General features: G+C 37.6%; 1 protein-coding gene across 1 annotated transcript; it reads right to left on the reverse strand.

The window, feature by feature from the left end:
- Positions 1–510: 510 nt before the first annotated feature.
- LOC129759629 (heat shock protein DDB_G0288861-like) lies at positions 511–23,304 on the reverse strand (the record flags this gene model as incomplete). Its single annotated transcript, XM_055757122.1, has 2 exons — positions 23,061–23,304; positions 511–1,384 (listed from the first exon to the last, which is right to left on the reverse strand). A coding segment is annotated over exon 2 (599 nt), but the record flags the coding sequence as incomplete, so codon positions are not given.
- Positions 23,305–25,059: the final 1,755 nt, after the last annotated feature.

Raw genomic sequence — 25,059 nt, forward strand, 5'->3', positions numbered from 1 at the left:
ATTTGATACCTTTAAATTTTTTTACATTCATTTCAGCGCACAATATGCGTGAGCGAAGAAATAGTTAATGGTCGAGAAAATTTTCTACCACGATTCTTTGCTCGACATATGTATGCGCTGAGTTCAAAATTTTTTTTTGCATGAAGTTACCGACTTTTCCCTGAATTTTACTTATGAATATAATATCCCGAAATTTTCCCGCTCTTGCTCTACAACCCTGAAATAAACGACTATGGATTGTGAAGTTTCTGAGCAAAAGTTTCGTCTTGATGAAATTAAGGGATTTTAGGATTTGATAGGTTTATATATGGGAAAATATAATCCTAATAATTTTCCCGGTTTTGATTTGAAATTACGGGTTTTTCCCGGTTTTCCTGGTCCTATATTCAATTTCCTGTTTTTCCCCGGTTCTCTTGAAACATAACCATCGGGTATATTACCCTAGATTCAATCAACAGAGTAAGTAACATATGGGAAAAAGAAGCGCATCAAAGCAAAAACACAACTCACCTGATAGCGTTCTCGAAAATCTGCTGAATGCGAAGCTCCCGTTCCTTATCATTGGCACAATCGTCCAGGGGCCCGGGCAGCCCCGATGCAGGCTGATGCAACTGTTGCTGCTGCCCGGTCACAATTTGGCCCTGCTGCTGCTGCGAATTTTGATCCATCGCCAACAGTCCATAGCTGGCGCTCAGCTTCCCGAGCATCAGCTTGTTGGCCCCAAGTTGGGAGAGAAAATCACTCATGGCCCCAGGACTGGTTGCACCGGGACCGGTTCCGGCCGCCGTCGACGAAGAGATGGCGTTGCTCGCGTTAGAGCTGCTGGAAGCGACCGCGGCCGACTGGATGACCGGAGCCGGTTGAGGTGTGGGTGGCGGAAGATGCACCAAGGTGGTTTGCTGCTGCTGTTGGGGATTACCACCACCCAACAGAAACTGTTGCTGCTGCTGTTGATGGAGATGAAGGTGACCTTCCGGCAGCTGTTGCTGGTGTGCCATGGCCGGTAATTTTCCATAGCTGCCCTGTTGTTGTTGTTGTTGCTGTTGGAGCGGCAGGACTAGAGGAGGCCGGTTTTGCTTCCACGGCTGGAAGTGGCTTGGGTGAGACATTCTCTTCCCGTTACGCCGATTCACTGAGTTTCAAAAAAAAAGTTCAACCGTTTTTCGTTATTCCCGTTTTGTTTTTTCGTCTTTAAACACAATTTACTTTCAATTTTGCACAGCTACATTTTGCAGCCCGTTTGCTGTTTGATTTTCACTTAAATCAGTACCGGTTTTGTTGAATCACTCACTCACTAGGTTGTCGGATCCGGTGATTCGTCTTAGTTTTTTTGTCATCAGCAGGTTGCCTCACACCACGAAGCAGAAACCTCGATAAACTGCAACTGTTTGGGATCGGGACGAAATGTGGGTTTAGAGCAATCGTTACATTGCCAAAGGTAAGCTTAAGTCAAATTTTATCGTTTTTTTATAGTCATTGGTACCGTATTCGTGGTGATTAACTAAGGTATCCTAAAATTAATTAAGAAATTCTGATTTCAGAATTTACATTTCAATATCCAAAATTCAAATTTGAAATACAGAATAATGCCAGCAGGTGCAAAGCTGGTTAATGTCAGGCTGGCATAGAATCTGGTGCCAATTTTTCTACATCCCAGGAAGTCATGATTGGAGTAGAGTCTGACCTGTGGGTGTATCCATTTAATTGCGTATGTATGGGAAAAATGCGCTGACCGGTGCACAATTTTAACTGAACCGGACCTGATTCAGTGATGTCTCCAAGCACTTAAAATTTAGATTTTTCTGCCCTCAAAACACCTAAGGGGGGCCAAAGAAAATCGGAAAAAATCGAGAATTTAATTTAAGTACCAAATGAGTCACAGGATTACAAGAGTTTCACAAGTTAACACAGAATTTTAGCAAATAACAAAAATAGCAAAAATGTTAAAATGATAAATTGATAAAAAAAAATATATTGCAAAAAATAATTACATTGGTTTGGCATTACTCGCCGAAGGCGGTCGCGTTTTTATCGCTTGCTAGTGCAAAAACAATAGCGTTAAAAAAGTGGTCAAAGTTGTGGAGTTAGTGGTACAAGTGCGATTATAATTAGACCGGTGGGTGCAATATCACACGATCGGAAAAAGGAGTATTCCTTCCAGACAGTCGGATACATCCGGATAAAATCTAACGCACCGGCAGGTAGATCCTTCTGGAAGCCCGAATAATTTGAACTTTGCCGTTATCGGGGAACCAACTGATCCAGGTGACCACAATTTGTCGTCCATCTGTGTCCTGATCAAGGCGGACAGGCAGTACGGACGGAGTTTCATCCGATCAGACGAAAACCAAGTGGTGGTCGGCCTTTGTTGAGATAAGAAATTTGGACCATCGCTGATACTCAAAGAAATCATCGATTAAGATTTAAGAAACAAGTTAGTAACTTCTTTTTTTCTCTTTTCCTACCCTATCATTTTCACTTTATTATATTTTGAATTTTCAGTGCTTCGTTTATATTTTGAAAACGGAAGACACTACCCAAGTAACACAGATTATGCCAACTAGCATTAGGAAGTTTTATTATGGTTTAATTATGGCATTTTTCTGTGCAACTCGTTTTATGACGGTTTTATTATGGTCATGCAGAATGCTTATATTTTTTTTCGACCATATGTTTTCAGATGGTTTTGAAAACGCTAATAAAACTTTTATTGAACATACTGTTTTAGTTATTTTGAAAGAGTTATGAATGCTTTTATTAAACTACATGTCACTGAACTGACTTTCGATACCGAAAGTGCCATTGAACGCACTCGCGCAATGACAGCAGGAGAATTCGAAGATGCGTTCGAATGTGTAGGTGAGAAGTGAGTTCAGGAGTATAGGCGGGAAAAATAAAGCGAGATAGATTGTAAACAAAACAAAGATTGTGGAATTTCAATGCAAGTAGTATCGTTTGGTGATCAGAAGAAAATTAAAGCTAAGTTCGCAGTGGTTATTGTTGAGTTTGAATACTTACCCTAAATTTACGTGCTAAGGTAGGCCTAAACATCAAATTGAATTGCGTAACGCAAATAATAATTGAAAATTATCCCAATCTAGGCATTTGCAACTTTAGTACGAAGGCGCGAAGTGAAACTGCGCAGGGAAGTTGAGCACAGGTATGCCTATGAAAAGTGATGAAAAGTGATAGTTCTAATGCATTGTTAATTAATCTAGGCTACAATACCACGCAACGAAGCGTTTTCAATTAGGAATCGCCAGATTGAACCGAAATCGAATTGAGGTGAGAAATTGATTGAGAAAAGTGGAAATTGAATCTCTAACCTAGGTTTATTAAAGGTGTAGGGACTAGCAGCGGAAAATAGCTGGAATCGAGACGGAAGTAAGCGATAGGAAGTTCACTAAACGTAAGCTTGAAAATTGTTCTTAGTGTATTCCAAAATTAATTTGTATTCAAATCGTAGGAATTGAAAACGTGTCCCGGTAGAGCTTCAAACGGACAAATAAAAGGGAACGTTACGAATCCGAAAACGAACTTTCATTGTTACCGCGATCCGGAAGTAACAATTTACACTACAATAAAACACAAACTTAGAAGTTTGCTCCAAGCTTTCTTTTGCATGTTCTATAATAGCACTCAGTGCCTGATTGTATGTATGTATGTATGGATCTGTTTGACTGCAGAGAGTTTTATACTCTATATCACCACTACTTGTTTATATGTTGATTTTCGTTTTTTCGTAGGGATGCTCCTTTTTTCCATAATTTTCGATCATACTTTCTGTTTTTTAAATTTTCATGCGAGCTTTCTCTAGGAAACTGAGGATTTCCTTTAGTCTTGTTACTTCAAAATTTTGAATAATTTCGATCAGATTGGAATATCGATCCCAATCATAGTGATTCCTTATATGATTGAACTGAATGCATTTGAGGAGTGCATGCTCGGTGGTAAAATTCGTGTTGCATAGTTCGCACAATTTTGTGTCTCGAATTTTCATCACTCCTAAATAATAGGGTGAATAGTCATGGCCACTTAGTAAGCGATTCAAAGTGCGAATTTGAATGTTGCTTAGTTCGATATCCCAATACCAGGGTTTGGTAGAGAAATTTGATTGTAGTTCATAAAATTTGATTCCTTTACTTTCATTGTGCACCATGTTCCTGTACCATAAATTCGTGGATTCGAGTGATTCTGATTTGTATCTCATGTATGCATCATCGAGTCTCAGTTTGTTCTCGAGTAATATTGGTCCGTCTAATCCTTGTTTCGCTAGAACGTCTGCATGTTCATTTCCCTCTATTCCGACATGTGATGGTATCCATTGTATTTTTACATTTTTTGTTGTAGCTAGTGAGCATATGTCGTGCGTGACTTGATCAAATTTTTTGTTTGTTATGTCCCTTTTTAAAATTTTACAGGCCGACTGGGAATCGGTGAAAATTACAACTCCAGTTCTTTCTTCGTTGTGTATTTGTTCTAAAGCTACTCTTATAGCTAAAAGTTCTGCAGTTGCAATGTTAACATTATTTACTAAGGAAATGCTTATCTTTGTATCGGAAGAAGCGTCATAAATTCCAATGCCACATTTGTTCGTACTTTTAGAAGCATCAGTGTACCATTGGTCACGGTGACTATAATGGTTATTTATCATTTCTAGGGCCAGTTTTTTCATAACGATTGTAGATGTTTCATTCTTTTTCATTGTTGAGCCTATCATTTGATCTTCTATCTCGACTCTTATTTCTATTTCTGGTTTTGTTTCTGTGTATATCGTTTGAAATTCTTGTACGTTTTTAATGTAGATTCTTTCTAGAAAAGTGTACTTTACTTCACTTTGAACGTTGTCCAAATCTAAAGAGTGTAGTTGTTGTGCAATTAGATCGTTACGATGGATATGCAATGCAATACGTTTTTTTGCTAAATAGGTGCGTTTGAATGTCAGCGGTTCTTCTCCAGCTATTGCTGCTAGTGTGTTAATTGGTGTAGTTTTAGTACATCCTGTAGCAATTCTCAGACATTGTCTATTCGTTACTTCTAACATGTCACAATATTTCTTAGCTGTTCCTCCGTAGATTACTGCGCCGTAGTTCAGATAATTCCCGTACAAAGCTTTATGGTACAGCATCATCACTCTTGGTGTGCCACCATATCTTATACCACTGATTATTTTTAGCATGTTTTGTCTGTCCAACACATTTTGTTTAAGCGTTTTAACATGTATACCGTATCTGAGTGCCTGATCAAGTGTTATACCTAAATATTTGTAGCTCCTCACAGTTTCTAGGATTTCTCCTCCCATTCTTAAGTGGAGTTGTTTATCACTTTCTTTAAATAGCATTGCCTTTGTTTTTGAGCTATTAAGACGTAATCCTAACTCCGTAGCTTTTGTCATAAATCGGTTTATTTCTGATTGCATCTTTTTAATGGCTTTTTCTAAAGATTTTGCTTTGACAATTTTTAAAAAATCATCTGCAAACTGTAAAGTTGTTATATCTGGGTCAAGGTTTGTATTATGCAAAGAAGCTGTGTAAATATTGAATAAAACAGGTGACAATACATCGCCCTGTGGTACTCCAGTACAAATAGTTTGGCTGATAATTCCTTGATCGGTGTGAATGAGGGTTTTCCGGTTGTTTAAAAAGTTGTAGATCCATGTACATGTATCTTCATTGAAACCATTTTGTATCATGATACTGTATAATTTATCAATGTCGACTGTGTTAAAAGCATTTGAAAAATCAAAGAAGACACCAATTGTGGTATAGTTGGCTCTTCGTGCTGCTTTGATTAGGTTTGTTGCATATGTAATACAATGTTCAGTAGACATACCTTTGCGAAAACCAAAAGATAAATCTGGGATGACATTGTTCTTTTCACACGTTTGTTGGATGTCTACTAATACTGCTGCATTTAATATTTTTACAACGGTTGGTAAAAGCGCTATAGGTCGGCTGGAACTTATTTCGTTTGGTGGTTTGTTGGGCTTCAATATAGGGATAATTTTTATTTCCTTTAGGTGATCGTCTAGAGTTGCTTTTTGCCACATTCCGTTTAACAATTCTATTATTTTTGTAACTGAATGTAGATCTAAATTTTTTAATGCATTATAGTTTATATAGTCTGTACCTGGTGATGATGTTGGGGATTTGTTTCTTATGAAGTTTTTCCAATGTCGATAGGTTAATATGGATGTTCTTGTATTGTTTGCTGGTGGGAGAGGTTCTCTGTAATTTGATGGGCCAAAGTTGCTGGTGAGAAACTGTGAAGCCATATCCTTGCAGGTGTTATAGGATTGTTTTTAGGGTTGGTAACAGGGAGGAATTTTAATCGTCTAACGAGTTTCCAATTTTCATGTGAATTTCTAGGATCAATGGAGCTGGAGAGTTCTATCATTTTGTTTTTAATGTGTTCAAGTTTGGATTTCAAAAAAATAGCAGAAGATCTTTTCCAAAAAACTAGGTTTTCACTACTACAGCATTGATTGTAACTGCGTAGTGCGTTTTGTTTTTGTTCATAGAGCTGTGACAACTCCGAGCTCCAGTAATATTTTGGTGTATGTTTGCTTATTTTTTTGTGTTTTTTAGTTATATTCTGGGAAAGTTTAGACAGATCTTTCAAGTCTTCGAATTCCCAGTGCTCAACCTGTGCCATTTCCTCCGATATTTTTTGTTTATCGTAGTAGTATTTTTGTTTACGGTTTATCCTTAAATCCAGACAGATCTCAATAAATAAGTGTCCACTTCCTCCGAAATTTTTATCAACAACTTTCCATTGAACCACATTAAATAAATTTAGGGAACACAACGTTAGATCTATAGCACTAGATCTTTGATTGGAAACTGGAGGAATGTAAGTTACAGCTCCAGTGTTCAATAATAATAAATTAGCTCCTATTATGGCATCATGTACAATTGTTCCTTTACCGTTTGATTCTTGGCATCCCCATATTACATTATGACTGTTAAAGTCACCTCCTACTACTACTTTACCGAATCTAGCTGTTTCGTTAAAGAGTGTTGTTATGGCGGTTTCTAAATTATCGTTTGATATTCTTGGGTTCACATAGACGACTACTAGAGCCAGATCTAATTTAGGTATGAATATTCCCAGCGTTTCAAAATCGTCTGTTGTTTGTAATTGAATGTTGTCAAATTTAAATTCCTCCTTCAAGAATATTGCTACTCCTCCATACCCGTCAGCACGGGGTGCCAGATGTCGATGATAGCCTTGAATATTCCATCGTAAAGTAGAAATCTGTTCTGGTTTGACCCAGATTTCCGAAAGCAATGCTGCATCATAGTTTTGGGTATACAGTTCGTGTGTTAGTTCGTTTTTGTTTCGAAATAAACTTTGAATATTTGCCTGTAACACCTTGAAATCGCCGGTGAACATTATTTGTCTCCTGCAGATCCTAGCATTTTATTTAATTCACCCAAGATGCAAGCTGATATTTCTCCTCCTTTTGTGCCATGTGGTTTCATAATAGTTTCTAATTTCATGCTAATTGTTGAAATTATTTGTTTCAGTTCTTCTTGTGATTGTTTTTTAATTGTTTCCTCAATTTCATTTTTAAACCTCTCTAGCTCTCCTGTTTTATACTTATTGAACATCCCTATGCCTCTTGTTTCCTCTTTTTCTTCTTCCATTTTACGTTTTTTGGCGAATTCGTTTTGATTTAATCCCAAAATACTAGCCACTCCTGGTACACTATCTGTTTCTACATTAAGTTTGTTTGGTTCTTTATTTTCTTTTTTAGATCTATTTCTCTTGTCGTTTGAACTCCACTCACTTCGCTTTGGTTGGAGTTGTTGTGGAAAACTACGCCCGCTAGCTGCAACTCTGGAGTATGATTCTGCAATTGTTGGAAAATCTTCTGTAGTCCTCAAAACGTCAAACATATTTTCAGTTGGAACCTCGTAGTACTGCCTTGCCTCCTGGTAAGTCATGCATTTCTTGGCCATTATTGCCTGTAAGTCGTTTTCTTTCTTCCATCTAGGACACACTCTATCAGTCGTCTTATGATTAGAATTTGGACAGTACAAACATTTTAAAACGTTACAAGAATTTTCTGTCGAGTGTTCTACAGCACATGACATACATTTTTCAATCAACGCTTTACAATTTTTGGACAAGTGGTTATAACGAAGACATTTAAAACAGATTATCGGTTTTCTAATGTACGGTTGGACTTTGTGTATCACAGAATATATACTGATGTTATTTGGCAAAGTATTAGTACGGAAAACTACACCCATTTTATACGTGGGTTCCTTTTTCTTGTCTTTATAGCGATGCATACGAAAAACGGAATCTATTTCTGCTTTGGCCTTGATAAAGTGTTTTACTTCTTCGTCTTTCATTTCAAGTGGTATACCAGAAATAACTCCTGTCACCGTGACGAATTGTTTTGGAACATAAGATTTGAATCCCTGTAGATTTAGATTCTGGCAATTTGCCAATCTATTGGCATCTTTAATATTCCCTACGTACACTGTTACTTTGTTTCTAGCTGTCTTCCTGATATCATCGATACATTTGTCAAAACCATTTTGGTGTAGCATTATTCCTATTTGTAACCTGTTAACAACTTTTCGTTTTTCTACATCTGTGTTCTCTACTATTACGCGATACGGACGGCAATCCCCATTTTGGTAATTGTAGTTTTTAAATGTTTTTCTACTTGCTGCGTCGACGTGATCCTTTCCTCTGCTAGTTGTTTCCATGTCTTCTTCCATCCTTTCTTGTCCTGGATTTAGTGTCGGTTGATTGAGGTTAAGTACTGATGCTGCTCCATCTGGAGCAGCATCCTCGCCACTCATCTTAGTACGGTCACTTATTTATCACAGAAGGTATACTTGTGAATTTATCGCTAAAATTATCACAGTTCTTCTTAATAATAATGACAATACAACAGTTTAAAATAGCCAAAAATCCAAATTTAAAAAACGAGCATCCACACTCTTTCAATGTAAACATTGGAATCCAGTGCCTGATTATTAAACCGTCATAAAACTTAGTGACAGTTCTCGATCAAAATGTCAAAACAGGACACGCTTAGATTAGATAGCACATATTTGAATTGGAACTCCCATTTTTACACATTTTTGGTAAGTTATGCGTGTTGGTTTTGAGTTTAAATTAAAAAAAAAAAAAAAAAAAAAAAAAAAAAAAAAAAAAAAAAAAAAAAAAAATACATCTTTGAAAACTTGAAAGCACCGAAAGTGGTATGACTATCTTTACAATATGAGTATTGAGTGAAAGGGCCCAAATAGTAGGAAAAAAAATGCTTGACGCCATCATTAATTCAAGATGGCGGCTTCCGCTTTTATTTTCTAAGCTGTAAATTACTGAAAATATCGTGACAATATGGTTATAAGGTGAAAGTAATAAACGAGTAGAAGTCAAATTTCGTTGCCCGTCGCCATCTTAAATCCAAGATGGCGGCTACCACTCAACTTAAAAATACTGTAAATGACTGAAAATCGCATAAAACCTATATTATAGGGGTATAAGTTAAAAGAAATCAACCGGTAGAAGTTGAATTACGCTATCTTACGCCATCTTGAAATCCAAGATGGCGGCTTCCGCTAAACTTTAAAATGTAGTGAATGACTTAAAATGACATGAAACCCAAATTGGTAGTGGGTGAAAGGGCTTAACGAGTAGAAGTCGAATATTGCTATCTTACGCCATCTTGAAATTCAAGATGGCAGCTTTCTATAAACTTAAAAAAATGCTCTAAATCATTGAATATCGCATGAAACCTCCAAAATATGGGTATTTGTCAATTGGGATAAGCTATAAAAAGTTTATTTTTGCATTCTGACGCTATCTTGAAATCCAGGATGGTGGCTTCAGCTGAACTTAAAAATACTGTAAATGAATGAAAATAGCATGAAACTCCCAAATATATTGTATTGGGTGCTAAGGCTAAAAGATAGAAGTCAAATATCTCTTTTCGCGTTTCTCTGAAAATCTGTAAGTGATTGAAAATCCCACAAAAACCACCACAATACAGACCCCGTTCGTTTTTGTCAACATTCGATTTTGGCAACATCGAATTTGGCACATGTGCCAAAATCAGACGGTTAACAGAAACAACATAACCTTATAGTTTTCGCTAGAATAAGACCAATACAATTTAGACATAATAGCATGATAGGAATAAAAGAATTACATAAATGGCAAAAAAATCAAAAACTAGAAACAAAACAAGAAAAGTTCTAAATGCATTAGAAACATAATGAAAAAATAATAAAAGTGATTTAAATGATTTAAATTGTTTTAAAATAGTAGTTTTAATGTAGTATTACGTGAAAAAAAGTTGTGTTCAAGCGATTTCCATTGATTAACAGCGTCGGAAAGAAAAAAATCGACATCTTCTAGCTTAGCCTTTTCATTCAATACTCGTATAGTGGTGGTTTAATGCGACTTTTTGTCAGCATTAAGCATTAAAAGTTGAGCGGATGCCGCCATCTTGGATTTCAAGATGGCGTCGGATAGCGAAATTCGACTTCTACTCGTTTAGCCCTTTCACCCGATACCCATTTTGTTGGGGTTTCATGCGATTTAAAGTCATTTACACCATTTTAAAGTTCAGCGGAAGCCGCCATCTTGGATTTCAAGATGGCGTCAGACAACGAAATTTGACTTCAACTCATGATTTATTCCACGGGTCATTCAAAACCAATCCCTTTTCATTCATAAAATCTGTCCTCATTTACTGTACTAATGATTAACAACTCAGAAATGAGGAACTCAACCTTAGCGTGTAATTGTTTGGCTTGCGAGAGAAACGTCAAATCGTAGCTTTTTTTGGGGTCATTATTAAACCATAATAAAACTATGAATTGACTCACGCCATGTTGGTTGCAAAATCGAAGGGTACAAAATGACGCCATGTTGATGGATTCACAATGCAAGCATTGGAAAATATTTTTTCAGGCCTTTTTTCCATCAATCCCATCATGATTGACCATCAGATTTGACGAGGCGCATTTATTTTGAGATACTATTTCATATACATTTTACCTAAAATCTTGACTGGCAGTAGAAAAGACGCTCATTATATGGGTAAAACATTGGTTTTTTAGCTATTAATTTTACCAGATCATATCTGAATAATGCAATCATCATTCATCAACCATTACGGTTGCTGGAAAAATAAAAAAAAAACTCCGAGAACTCACAGAACCGAAAAAAAACAAAAATTTCTAACATGTTTTATAATAGCTTTTTAAAAGCTTTGGTGACCAATATTGATGACTAACAATGATTGGTCATGATGACGTTCCTAGGATAGGGCCAAATAGCCTGATTTTGGCTTTATTAGAGTCCAGGTGATGTTATAGAATGTACTTTAGCTTTTTATGAAGATTAATGCTATGGTCCAAACGACATTTTGCTGACCATAATAAAGCTAAAATTGTTACTTGGGTAGTGTCTCCGTTGATAAAAATGCACGAAGGCGAGGGGTTCAACGCCTCAACCGAGGACGATGCGAATTTCACCTACGAGAATGGAGAGAATTTGGTGGATACAGGTGATGCTGGTCCCTCAAATGCGATCCATACTAAGGTGGGTGATAATTCTTCATCGCCCTCGGTTAAGAGGGGAACAACCCGGCTCCGAAAATACACATAGGGGTCATCTCTCACTGGAACTTGGGTAGTTTTCATCCGGCCTAAAGTGAATAGTAAGCAACTCAATGTGGTACAGATCACCAACGATCTTACGAGGTGGCCCCATGTATCGAGTATTACAAAAGTACGTCCGAACAAGCTGCACATTGTTGTGGCTGACCGGAAAGCCGCAAATGAAATTGTAGCCAGCAATTTCATTAACCTTGAGTACCGTGTCTACATTCCGTCTCGAGACGTAGAGATCGGGGCGTGATCAAAGAGATGAGTCTCAATGAGGAGTACATTAAATCCAACGGCGTTGGTAAGTTCAAGAGCCTTGATTTGATTTTGGTTGAAATATTGGATTGTCGTCAACTCAGAACTACCACCATCGCTAATGGAGATAAAAGGTACACTCCCTCAGCCTCATTTCGTGTTACCTTCGCCTGTACCACCCTCCCTCACTATGTCTTGATTGACGGAGTGTTGAGGCTTCCTGTGCGGCTTTTTATGCCTCGCCCAATGGAATGGAAAAATTGCATTAAATTGGGCCATACAGCTTCCCGTTGTTGCACCAAGGAGCGTGCTCAGCAATAGAGCAGAAATTCGTCTATTGCGGGGGCTCTTTCCATGATATTTCCTTGTGCGAGGCCTTGTGCAAAGGCGCTCTTTGAAGGAACGGTCAAAACGTTCCTATGCCGCCATTTTAAAGAGCGCGGCGCCTCCGACCCAACCCCAATGCAGTAACATCTTCTCAGTTCTGTCAGTTGACAGTGAAGACACTGATTCCACTGATCGGGATAGACAAGTTATTTTCGTTGGAATCTCCCGGAAACGGGCAAAACCCGCTCCTAAAACCCAAAAAGTTCCAAAAAAGTACCCTCAGCCTGAGGGCCTCAGTTAGCTCTACAATAAATGATAGACAAAAACCATCAAGTTCGAGAAATGCTAAAATAGGCCCTCCTGAATTCCCAATGAAATTTATAACCCAGAGTAAACCAGAAGTGGCTGACTCTTCGAAGTCTCCAATATCCAACATAGTTTTGGAAGAACCAACGTCCTAAGCGGGAATTTTCAAGCTAACTGATATAATAAATTGAACATTACCGTTTTTCAAGGTGTCTGAATCCATAAGAGACATTGTTTTCGCAATGCTTCCCTTGGCAAAGACATTTTTCTTTCAATAGAGGTTCTGTCGAACAAGTTGCACTCCCGGGGTCTGCCTCCACTATTGAAGATCATCTTATACAGCTTGCCATCTTATACAGCTTGCCATCTTATACAGCTTGCCATCTTATACAGCTTGCCATCTTATACAGCTTGCTTTGTGAGGAACATTTGAACTTTGCTCACGGAGATATTTCAGTTAGAAGAACCTCTTACATGGGCCTTGTTGAAAGAGAACTTCGATCGGATCTTTTGAGCGTAGAACACTATTTGATTGTGTGTAACTTTTGCTAAAAGCTATAATATTTTATTAGTAACAATTCAATTTCGTTTCATTATTGATCATTAACTTACAAATTCCGTAACCTCAATTTTCTTATTCTCCTTCCAACATCTAATTTCCAACTCGCTGTTATTGCTACAATTTTGGTAAGTATGATTCGGGTAAGTATATGTTTCTTTTTCTATTTCTATTAATTATTGTTTACTTACAATCGTTAAATATCTTAATTTTTCAGATACAGTCTCGTTTGAACTACGGTACGTTGCACATCGTGTGTGTGAGCTGAATCGAAATCTAATTTATTTTTCTTCTCTCCTTCCACACGCTATTGTCGAGCGGTGCAATGACCCACAACGATACACCAAGGTCATCGAAAAATGAAGTTCGAGTGCGGAAATATCACGAAAATTATGCTGGGCCATATCTCGTTATGGCTGAAACAAATGTCGGAAATATATCTGCTGCGAAGATTGCTAAAAGTCTGGTGAAGAAATTTGGTGACGATTTTATACGTGCTATGCCGGTTTCTAAAACCAAAATGAAAATTTTGATGCGATCGAGGGATGCTGCTAATGAAATAGCAGGCATCGGTACCTCAAATGAAGTGCGTTTTTTTATCCCCCAACGGCTGGTGGAGTGCCTTGGGGTAGCCTATATTGAGCCGGATATTTGTGATGAAGAATTGAAGTTTGCTAATGCGTACGATAAACGCAAGTCGAATCAAGTTGATAACCCGGAGATAGTTCATGCTCGTCGTGTGCTTAGAAAATTAGCTGATGATAAAGAGGAAGCCCTGTTTACGGTGATTTTTACTTTCGCTGGGCAGAGTTTACCTACTCACATCGAGTTGAATAGAGTGCTTTATTCTGTTAAGCAGTACATTTATCCTGTCCGCCAGTGTGGTAACTGCTGGCGCTTGGGACATGATAAAAAAGGATGCAAGAGTGCTAAACGCTGTAACCAATGCTTGGAGCAAGTGGGCGGCGAAGATCATGCATGTGAAAATAGTGAGCCCCAGTGCGTTAACTGTTTGGGCTCCCATCGGGCCAATGATCACAAGCTTTGTCCGAAAATAATTCAAAAAAAGAAAACCGATAAAGAGCGGCGCGACACTTTTTCACAAGGACGTGTCGATTGGTTTTGTGGAACAACTTCAAATGAATCATCAAACTCACTAACTATCATCTCCCAACCAACAACAAAATCCACCGTGGCAGTTGCTTGCCAAACAAGTAATGTTGACAAGAATGGGTCTAATCCTTCCAGCAAACGTCGTCATAATGTCGATTCGGACGATGAGCTTCCCCAACTTGAAGTTAACATTTCTGACGGGGTTTGCGATTCGATCCGATCGACGATTGAATCTACTGAGGTCATCGATATCGTTGCAGAGGCTCTGGAAGTTCCTGAGGAAGATGTTGAAACTCGACAAAAAATTCAACAAATGGTTTTGGAGAGAATTTCGGATGTTGTAAGTGATAAAATGAAAGGATATTTTGCTAATCTCAGATTATGAAAAACACCACACCGAGCACTTTAACAGCCACCGTTCCTCTGCAATGTCTACAATGGAATTGTAGAGGGATAAATAGTAAACGCTCATCTTTAATCCAGCTCATAAATACACACAATATCAATATTTCGCTTTTGAGTGAAACACATCTCGACAATCACACAAACTTTAGTCTACCGCAGCACACCATTTTTCGTAAAGATCACAGACGAAACTCGATGGGCGTAGCCATCGCGATTCGTTCAGAACTGAATCCCGTAGCATTTCCTATTGCACTGTCAGCGGATATTCAAGCCGTTGCCTGCCAGATCAAATACATCTCCGGGTTGATCACTATTGTATCTGTGTACATACACCCGCAAGCCAACATATCGCAGACTCAGTTTGATAATTTTTTATCAACCGTTCCGAAACCGTGCATCATTGGAGGAGACTTTAACGCAAAACATCACCTATGGGGAAGCGATCATGGAAACACACGTGGAGACCGTCTTCATCAAGCCATCGAAACATCTCATCTCGTCATTCTCAACAATGGTCAGCCAACTAGGTTTGATGTAAACCGGTCGTGGGGCGCAATTGATATCACGCTGGTTTCTTCGAGCCTTAGTTTGTGCTTCGACTGGGAGGTTTTGGATTCACCAAATGGAAGCGATCATTTTCCGATAGTTTTTCATTCGAGTACTACATGCGCGATGAAATTCTACTCTGGAATCAATGTTCGGAAAATCGACTGGGAACGTTTTACCGGAAGCCTCGAGGAATCATTCGTCGAAAATGGAGAACCGGATAGCTTTGATGTCTTCTTTGAGCTGATTTGGCAAGCACTGCGCAGATCCTGTCCATCAGTAAACTCGAACCACACTCGCCGAATACCGCAACCCTATTGGGACGAAGAGCTAACAGAAGCGAAGAAAGCCACCAGAGTTGCTTTCCGCGCTTGGAAACGAGAGCTGTCAACCGAAGCTTACGAAGGGTACGCTAATACAGAACGAAGGTTCAGAAATTTGGTACGCGAGAAGAAGAGGAAAAGTTGGCAACATTTTTGTGATAGTTGTGATAGTTCTACGTCCCTCACAACCTTATGGAGGATGGCTAGAAGATTCAAAGGGCGCGGAGAGCCATCAAAAAACCTTAGAATTTCGGACAATTTGGCCAACGATGTTTTGGACAAGTTGGCTCCCTCATCTGCCAAAAATCCACCCCCGGCTTTTCTACAATGTTCGTGTTGCCCTCAAACTGGTTTACCATTCTCAGTATCGGATATTCAAGCAGTTTTAAAAATCGGTAAAGATTCGGCTCCTGGTTTGGATGGTGTTCCATATTCCGTCATAAATCATCTCCCATGGGCGGCGCTTAGTCAGTTGCGAAAAATCTATTGCCAAATTTTTGCTTCAGGAAGAATTCCGGAAAGCTGGAAAACCTTTAAAATTGTACCGATTCCTAAAAGTGGTCATGATCCGATTTCTCCTTCTGCTGTTCGCCCAATCGCGTTAGCTTCATGTTTTCGCAAAGTGTATGAACTCATAATCAAAGATCGACTAGAACATTTCATCGAAAACAACAACTTATTCCCTTCAGCTATCAACGGTTTTAGGAAAGGACGAGGAACAATGGATGCGTTGTTTCCCCTGATTAATGAAGCTTCTTTAGCTTTGAAAAGAAGAGAGCATGTGGTGATATGTAGCCTCGATATCAAAGCCGCCTACGACAACGTGGAAATTAATGTTCTGGTCCGCGAATTACGCTCATTAACAGTCCCTGAATGCCTAGTAAGAAGTATCTTCCATCTTTTTGAAGAAAGGAATTTGTGCATTTCAAATGGATTAGATTCAATATCTAGGACAACGTGGAAAGGCCTTCCTCAGGGATCTCCACTAAGTCCGTTATGCTTTAATGTTGTGATCAGTGGATTGATCAACAGTGTCCCTCCTGATGTGATAACCGTAAATTACGCCGATGACACAACAATTGCTGTAAGAGGAACCTCGCTGGAGCATAATTGCGAATCTCTCCAAAGGGCAGTGGATATAGTTGTGGAAAATATTTTCGACCTTGGGTTAGAACTTTCGCCCACGAAATGTAAGTGCCTTCTGATCTCGACACAACAATGCGATAATCCCCCAGAAATAAATATCGGCGGTTGCACTTTGGAATACGTCAGATCCCTGAGGTTACTCGGCATGTACCTCACACGAAATCTGTCGTGGTCGTGTCATATTAGAGAGGTACAAAAACGTACGGCTCCGTATCTTAACTTTCTACGAAGCATATCGGGCCAGTCATGGGGAGCACATCCAGCAGCAATGTTAGCTATTTTCAAGTCATGTGTGAGATCAATATTGGAATACGGTTCCATATTTATGACGGAGTTAACACAAAAAGAAGCCATCGTTTTGGATAGACTACAATGGGCAGGAATTCGAATCTGTTTGGGCTCCACAAAAACCACCCACACAGGTTCACTCGAAGTGATGGCTGGTATTATTCCGCTGCAACAAAGAAGAGAACTTGCTGTCATGCGTTTTGTAAATAGAAGAGCGTCACTTTCTTCTTGGCATGGTCAATACTCCAGACCGATCTTGGAAGGTGGCTTAGTGGCTACGGGAATACACCGCGCCATAAGAATGCTTAACGAATTTATTCCACTTGAACAGCCTCTAAATAATCTCCCATGCTACATGGTCAACCGTGAAGTTGTAAGAACAATAATATCCATTGATCTCACTGTTAAACGGTTATGTTCAGAACACCAGAACTCATCGGCAGCTGATTTGGTTTCAAACTATCTCTTGGAAGTGTATGCCAACGCGAAAATCTTGGCAACTGACGGGTCGAAAGATATACACGGCACAGGTTATGCTGTGGTAAATAGTTTTGGAGCGCCTGCAGAAGGGATCAAACTCGACAGTAAAGCATCAGTTTATATGGCAGAGCTTCTAGCAATCAGGCATGCTGCGAAAATGATCGTAAGCCTTCCTGTTGCTCAGTATATTATTCTAACCGATAGTTTGAGTTGTCTCACGAGCCTTCAAAAAATCAACATCAATCAAAAATATCCCGTTGCTTGGTACGATATAAAAGCTTCCATTCTTGAAGGACAAAGAATGGGGCACGAGATCCATCTGATATGGGTTCCGTCTCACAGAGGTATTCCAATGAACGAGTTGGCAGATCAAGAGGCGAAAAGTGCGTGCATCAATGGTGGTACAGCAGATTATATTTTAACATCATTCGACATCCAGTTTCCGATTCGGCGTACAACAGTGCACAAATGGCAAGCAAAGTGGAATGCAGGAACTAAAGGACGTTTCTGTCACAGCATCATCTCTAACGTTTCGCTCCAACCATGGTTTAGTAGCTTGGATCTCAACCGCAGACAAATTGTAATCCTTTCCAAATTAATATCAAATCATTCACGGCTCCCTGCTCATCTGACTAGAAATGGTATCCTATTGGACGCGACGTGCAGTTGTGGCGAATCCATCGCAGATCCTGATCACATTATCTTCGCATGCAGCAGATTTGAAAATCTTCGTAGACCTATTTGGCGAATTTTAATGAAAAAAGGAATTCCACCCGATATTCATTTGATACTAAAAAAGAAAGACATTGAATTATATAAAACGATAGCTAATTTTGTAATTGAATGTAAAATAGACATGTAAGTAGAAGAGTAATTAACACTTGGCCGGTTATGTTATAGAGGTAAAGCCAATAAAAAAATTAAAAAAAAAAAAAAAAAAAAAAAAATTTTTCAGATAATAATCCAAGAACTCAACAATTCAACCACGTACGTCTGACCACGTTTCAAAAGTGCGCCCTAATCTTCCTATCTTTTCTGTTTCTTTACATCATTCTCTTCTACACCCTCTAGCGGCTAAACTGCAAACTCATCAGTAAACATGGAAGTATAGACTGCGGAAATATATTAGGATGGTACATCGAAATTTGAACTAACCGTTATCAACTACTTCAACATTCCCCGACCCGTAACACTGGGCACTATCGTCAATCGGACCCAGTTTTACCTCCTACCTCCAATCGTGCAAGTTTAGCTACCGCCCTCCGAAGAAGTCCAGAAGATGTTTGAACTACCGCTCCAAGGAATATTTAAATAAGGTAGTGTCGAGAGCCATATTGGATTTTTTTTGTGACGTCACAAAAACGAATGTATCGAAAATTTATATGCGAATGACAGAAATTTCAAAGAAAAACATATTTTAGAACGAAAATGAATTCCAATTACATTTTGATTGTGTTGTAAGACCTCTATTTCACTATGTTATGAAATTGTCTGGTCCTTTGAAGATTGCATTATATTTTTTTCTCATTTTAATAATGAACGCAATGTCATCTTGAAGCTAAAACGTTCAAAAACGAAGATAAAATCTACTTTTAAAAGGTCTTGCTGGTAGTTATTGAGTGTTCAACTGATTGTCATGATTTTTATCCAATCGGTTTATCATATTCAATTCTTATGTAGAACAATTAACATCAATTGATTATTGTTAACTCGATTTACTAAAATGCGGAATAAATAATTGTGGTTTTATATAAAAGTTTGTTTTTTGATAACTTTTTTGTAATAAGGATCTTAAACTGCACTGACTTGATAATTTTCATGGAAGACTTTGAACTAATTTTCAAGTTTTGCAAATTTGAGTAAGGAAAATCCACTATTTTTTCGAACTTCGATGGTCTATTTCATACAAAAATTACTCGAAAATCCATCTTTTTTCGTACCAATCTTGAAGAGCAAGAATCCTTCTAGAATAACAGGTATTAAAAGTGGAACATTTCCAGCAACTTCTTCAAATTATCAACGAAAAAGGCAAATTTCCTAGTAAATTAACAGATTTTTCGTGATTGTGACGTCGCAGTGTGTACTAATACTAAAGCAGGGCTGCCTCGACACTACCTTCTTTAAATATTCCTTGCTACCGCTCGCCGTTTCCTTCCGTCAGCCGCTGTCGATAAAGATACCACTCTTCCTCTTGTCCATCCATTACGCTCCGATTCGTTCACGATTATCACAAGGTCCCTAGGTACGATTTCCTTCGTGTCGTGAAACCATTTAGTGCATCGTGTAATTGTAGGTAAGTACTCACGTACCCATCGGTACCAGAATTGATCTACAGCATTGTTAAGGTGATTCCAATTATTACGGTGTGCTGATCTATCGTCCTTCAACCTTTTCGGCGTCTGAGTCACCCCGTCCGAACTTAACTTCAAAAAGTGGTTGGGTGTCAAAGCTTCTTGCTGTCCGTTTTCGATTGGAATGAAAGTGAGAGGGCGCGAGTTCACGATGTCCTCCGCTTCTCGAACGATTGTGGCGAATGTCTCTTCGTCAGGGTTTTTCGTCATTTGCATGGCACACATCGCGGCTTTGACTGAGCGCACCAGTCTCTCCCACGCTCCACCCATATGCGGAGCCAAAGGAGGGTTGAAAATCCATTTGGTGTTGGCGTTTGTAAAACACTCCGATAATTCCTCTGCTTTTATCTCTCGGGAAAGTTCATTTCGAGCGCCCACGAAGTTGGTGCCGTTGTCGCTGTATATTTCTCTCGGTGACCCATGATGTACGATAAATCGTCTAATGGCCATTTTGCAGGATTCCGTGCTGAGCGAATGCCTCCACTATTGAAGATCATCTTATACAGCTTGCCATCTTATACAGCTTGCCATCTTATACAGCTTGCCATCTTATACAGCTTGCTTTGTGAGGAACATTTGAACTTTGCTCACGGAGATATTTCAGTTAGAAGAACCTCTTACATGGGCCTTGTTGAAAGAGAACTTCGATCGGATCTTTTGAGCGTAGAACACTATTTGATTGTGTGTAACTTTTGCTAAAAGCTATAATATTTTATTAGTAACAATTTAATTTCGTTTCATTATTGATCATTAACTTACAAATTCCGTAACCTCAATTTTCTTATTCTCCTTCCAACATCTAATTTCCAACTCGCTGTTATTGCTACAATTTTGGTAAGTATGATTCGGGTAAGTATATGTTTCTTTTTCTATTTCTATTAATTATTGTTTACTTACAATCGTTAAATATCTTAATTTTTCAGATAATAATCCAAGAACTCAACAATTCAACCACGTACGTCTGACCACGTTTCAAAAGTGCGCCCTAATCTTCCTATCTTTTCTGTTTCTTTACATCATTCTCTTCTACACCCTCTAGCGGCTAAACTGCAAACTCATCAGTAAACATGGAAGTATAGACTGCGGAAATATATTAGGATGGTACATCGAAATTTGAACTAACCGTTATCAACTACTTCAACAGGCCTCCCGCAGGGTTCATGTTTGAGTCCACTTTTGTACAACTTTTACGTAAGTGACATCGACAGTTGTCTCTCTCTGAAGGCTGCACTCTAAGACAACTTGCAGATGACGGCGTGGTGTCTGTCACAGGATCTACTGAGTCTCATCTGCACAGACCTTTACAAGATACTTTAGACAGATTGTCTTCCTGCGCTTTGGGGCTTGGGATTGAGTTTTACCCTCAGAAAACGGAGATGGGTGTTTTCTCTAAGAAACATAGACCTGCTTAACCTAAGCTTCAACTCCTAGGCAGAACCATCACTCAAAACTCACCTCATCAAACTCGAGCGTATTCAATATCGTTGTCTCCGCATAGCGTTGGGCTGTATGCCCTCAACGCATAACAAGAGTCTTGAAGTTTTGGCAGGCATATTCCCACTAAAAGATCGATTTAATTTTTTATCACTCCGGTTCCTCATCAAGTGTGAGGTCATGAACCCATTGAACCCATTGAACCCATCTTTTTTTTTTTTATAGATTATTCATATATAATTCAGAAATAAGGAATCCATTATTGTGTCATATGTTTCCAAAGATAATTTACACTCTGTAAGAAAGGCTCCAATCCACTGTTAAGTGTATTAAATCGGGTTTTTCTATAAAAGCTTTCGATCTCCGTCTATAACTCATTTTAATTTCCTATTTCCTTTCTATTTTTTCTCTTTAAAAAAAAGTGCTAGACCTAAGTAATCAATTGTTATGAACAAAAAATGAGTTTGGCTCCTTAAAACTGAAAGATTTGAGCCGTTTCTAATAAAGAAATTAGTACAAAAAAAAAAAAATATAAATAGTATAAAAATAATCTAAATTATATAATACAAATAATAATGAGAAAAATGATATAATGATAATTACCTATAACAAAAAATTACTAAAATTGAAAAAAAATGTCACTTTAACGACAAAAATCATGAAAATTACAAAAATGATCATTTGGCCTTACCTTAGGTGATTCTTGAGGATCAGAAAATTGAAACTTCAAGTGCCTTTGAGAGGCACCTTCCAATCGACTCCGATTAAGCTGAAATTTTGTACAAATCAGTTTTTTAGGGTCAAGCAACAATTTTTTTCATGGCTTGTTTTAAAAATTTTTTCTCATAATCCTTACATCCATTTTAAAATTGGCTCAAAAAACAAAATTTTGATATTATTTCCATCTCAAAAATCACCTACGTGAAATACAGATAAAACTAGATTCGAGAAAATTGATGCCAAATGATGCATAAAACGACTAGATTTGGCGTTACTTCTTTGACCGAAATTCGACTTTTTAGAACTACGATGGATATGGGTATGGAATGTTCAATATTAGGCTTGCTAAATAAATCAACACTCGCTCCAAACAACATGCAAGTTTTGATCTAGTTAAGAGAAAAACAATCTATTAAACAAATATCTCGAACACATCCCAAGAAGATCTGTGAGTAAACTCACCGAACTCAAGATCAAAATCTTGAAATTCCTTCTTTAGAATTTTGCTCCATTTTTTAAATTTCAGTGAATAGAACGGAATTGTTAAAATGATAATGTCGGGAAAATAGCCCTGAAGATTCCTATTTATAAAATAAAAAAAGATAATTAAAATTTTTAACATTGTCATAATGGTGCTCCTTAAAAATCCATTTATTCATCCAGTGCGGAACCGACGAACGGAGGCTCGCCATTCGATCAACTGGAACGTAATCCGAGACGTCGTTTTTCCAGACTTGGTCCCAAATTTTCGTGTATGCTGGTGTAGTATAGATAGGTATTTACGCAACAATCCCAACAACCTACAAACTAGGGCTGCGTGCGACAGAATTCCCTTCCTACCACCACACCGATTCGAGCAATTCGAAAATAATAATTCAAGATCCAATGGCCTTGGGGGAAGATTTTGACCCCACGACGTCTCCCATCCACTCACTGGCTGTTATCACTGGCTATCGATATTTTTCCTATTTTTCGGCAACGTCGTCATAAACAAGCACACAAACATGGCCACACAGCCACACACTTTTTTGGCCCCTTCCACTATGCGCATCTGGAACAATGGGTATTCCGATTATCCACAGATGATGGGGCACTGTTTCCGGAACCTTTTTTTTCACGATTATTGAATTTTTTTCAAATGCAGAAGCAGCAAATCACTAACCCTTAATAATGATTTTTTTTTTCAATAACACAAAATCTTTCACCAGCTGACCGAAAAAAACGCAAGTCGCTTGCGGAAGTGCAAGGAAAATTCGGCAGAAAAATAAGAATCCGACCCGTTTATGACCGAAATTTTTCCGAACCCGGGAGGGAAGATACCGTTCTACTGTAGACGACCGGACGAACGGAACGAGCAAACCGATTTGAATTAGAATCGGGAAATCTCTGAGGGATGATGATGGACAAAAACTAATCACCACTGCACACAGGCTGAACGCGAAGAGCAATAAAACTGCGACACGCAATACGCGAAGAAAACGAAGAAGAATGTGCGAGATTTTGACAGCGCGAATCAGCTGATGGTTGGCCTCGAGGGGTCCACAAAAGTGAAATCGATGTAATCGATCAACTTTTGACGAGAGGCTTGTTCAATGTTAAATTTTCTGTCTAATTCGAAAACAAAAATTATTACTCTATTTTTCATAATTTTTTGAGCTTCGCATTATGAAACTTACAAAAAACATACACATACTAAAAGTGACTCAAATCACTTAAAGGCTAAAAGTGAATCCATAAAAAATTGATACCTTAAAGCGATATTTTTTACATAATCGAGAAGGAGTTGTTAAAAATGAAAAAATAGTCAAAATATAAAAAAAGATCCAAATAGTCTGAATTTAAAATAGACAAAATTTCTCAAATAATTATTGATTATTAACAGAATTTATTAAATTGACAAACTAAAAAAAAAAAAATCATTGATAAAACTTTATTTACAAAAAAAAATGGAGAAAAAATAAATAAACTATCAAGTTGATTGACCAGATCGAAAAAAATGACCAAATTGATAAAAATCTCAAAATGACAAAACCGACAAAAAAAAATGAAAACAATGACAAAATGGTCCATGTTGCCAAATTGACAAAATTGACAATATTGACAATAATGACAAAATTGAAAACAATGAACACATTGATAAAATTGACCAAATTGCAAAAACTTGACAAGATGACAAAATCGACTTAATTGACAAAATTTAGAAAAAAATAACAAAATTGACAAAATTGATCAAATTTACAAAATTGGCAAAACTGATAAAATATACCAATTTGGCAAAGTTGACAAAATTGAAAAAATTGAGAAAATTGACAAAATTGAAAAAATTGAAAAAATTGACAAAATTGACAAAATTGACAAAATTGACAAAATTGACAAAATTGACAAAATTGACAAAATTGACAAAATTGACAAAATTGACAAAATTGACAAAATTGATAAAATTGACAAAATTGACAAAATTGACAAAATTAACAAAATGGACAAAATTGACAAAATTGACAAAATTGACTTAATTGACAAAATTGACAAAATTAACAAAATTGACAAAATTGACAAAATTGACATTATTATTGACAAAATTGACAAAATTGGCAAAATTGACAAAATTGACAAAATTGACAAAATTGTCAAAATTGACAAAATTGACAAATTTGACAAATTTGACAAATTTGACAAATTTGACAAATTTGACAAATTTGACAAAATTGACAAAATTGTCAAAATTTACAAAATTGACAAAATTGACAAAATAGACAAAATTGACACAATTGACAAAATGGACAGAACGGACGAAATTGATAAAATTGATAGAATTGACAAAATTGACAAAATAGAGAAAATTCACAAAATTTAAAAAATTGTCAAAAATGATAGAATTGACAAATTAAACAAAATTGACAAAACTGACTAAGTTGACAAAATTGACAATTTTGTCAGAACCGACAAAATTGACAAAATTCATAAAACTGATACAAATGACAAAATTTGCAAAATTGAAAAATACTACAAATTTTTCAAAATCGACAAAATTGACAAATTGAACAAATTGACAGCATTTAAGTAGTTAAAAAAAGGTTAAAATTGAGAAAATGGACTTAACACTTAACTGAAAAAATTGTCAAAAATTTCTCGACTTTTTCATAATATAAATGAATGACGAT

The sequence above is a fragment of the Uranotaenia lowii genome, unplaced genomic scaffold (assembly GCF_029784155.1).
Source record: "Uranotaenia lowii strain MFRU-FL unplaced genomic scaffold, ASM2978415v1 HiC_scaffold_215, whole genome shotgun sequence".
Classification (NCBI taxonomy): Eukaryota; Metazoa; Arthropoda; class Insecta; order Diptera; family Culicidae; genus Uranotaenia; species Uranotaenia lowii.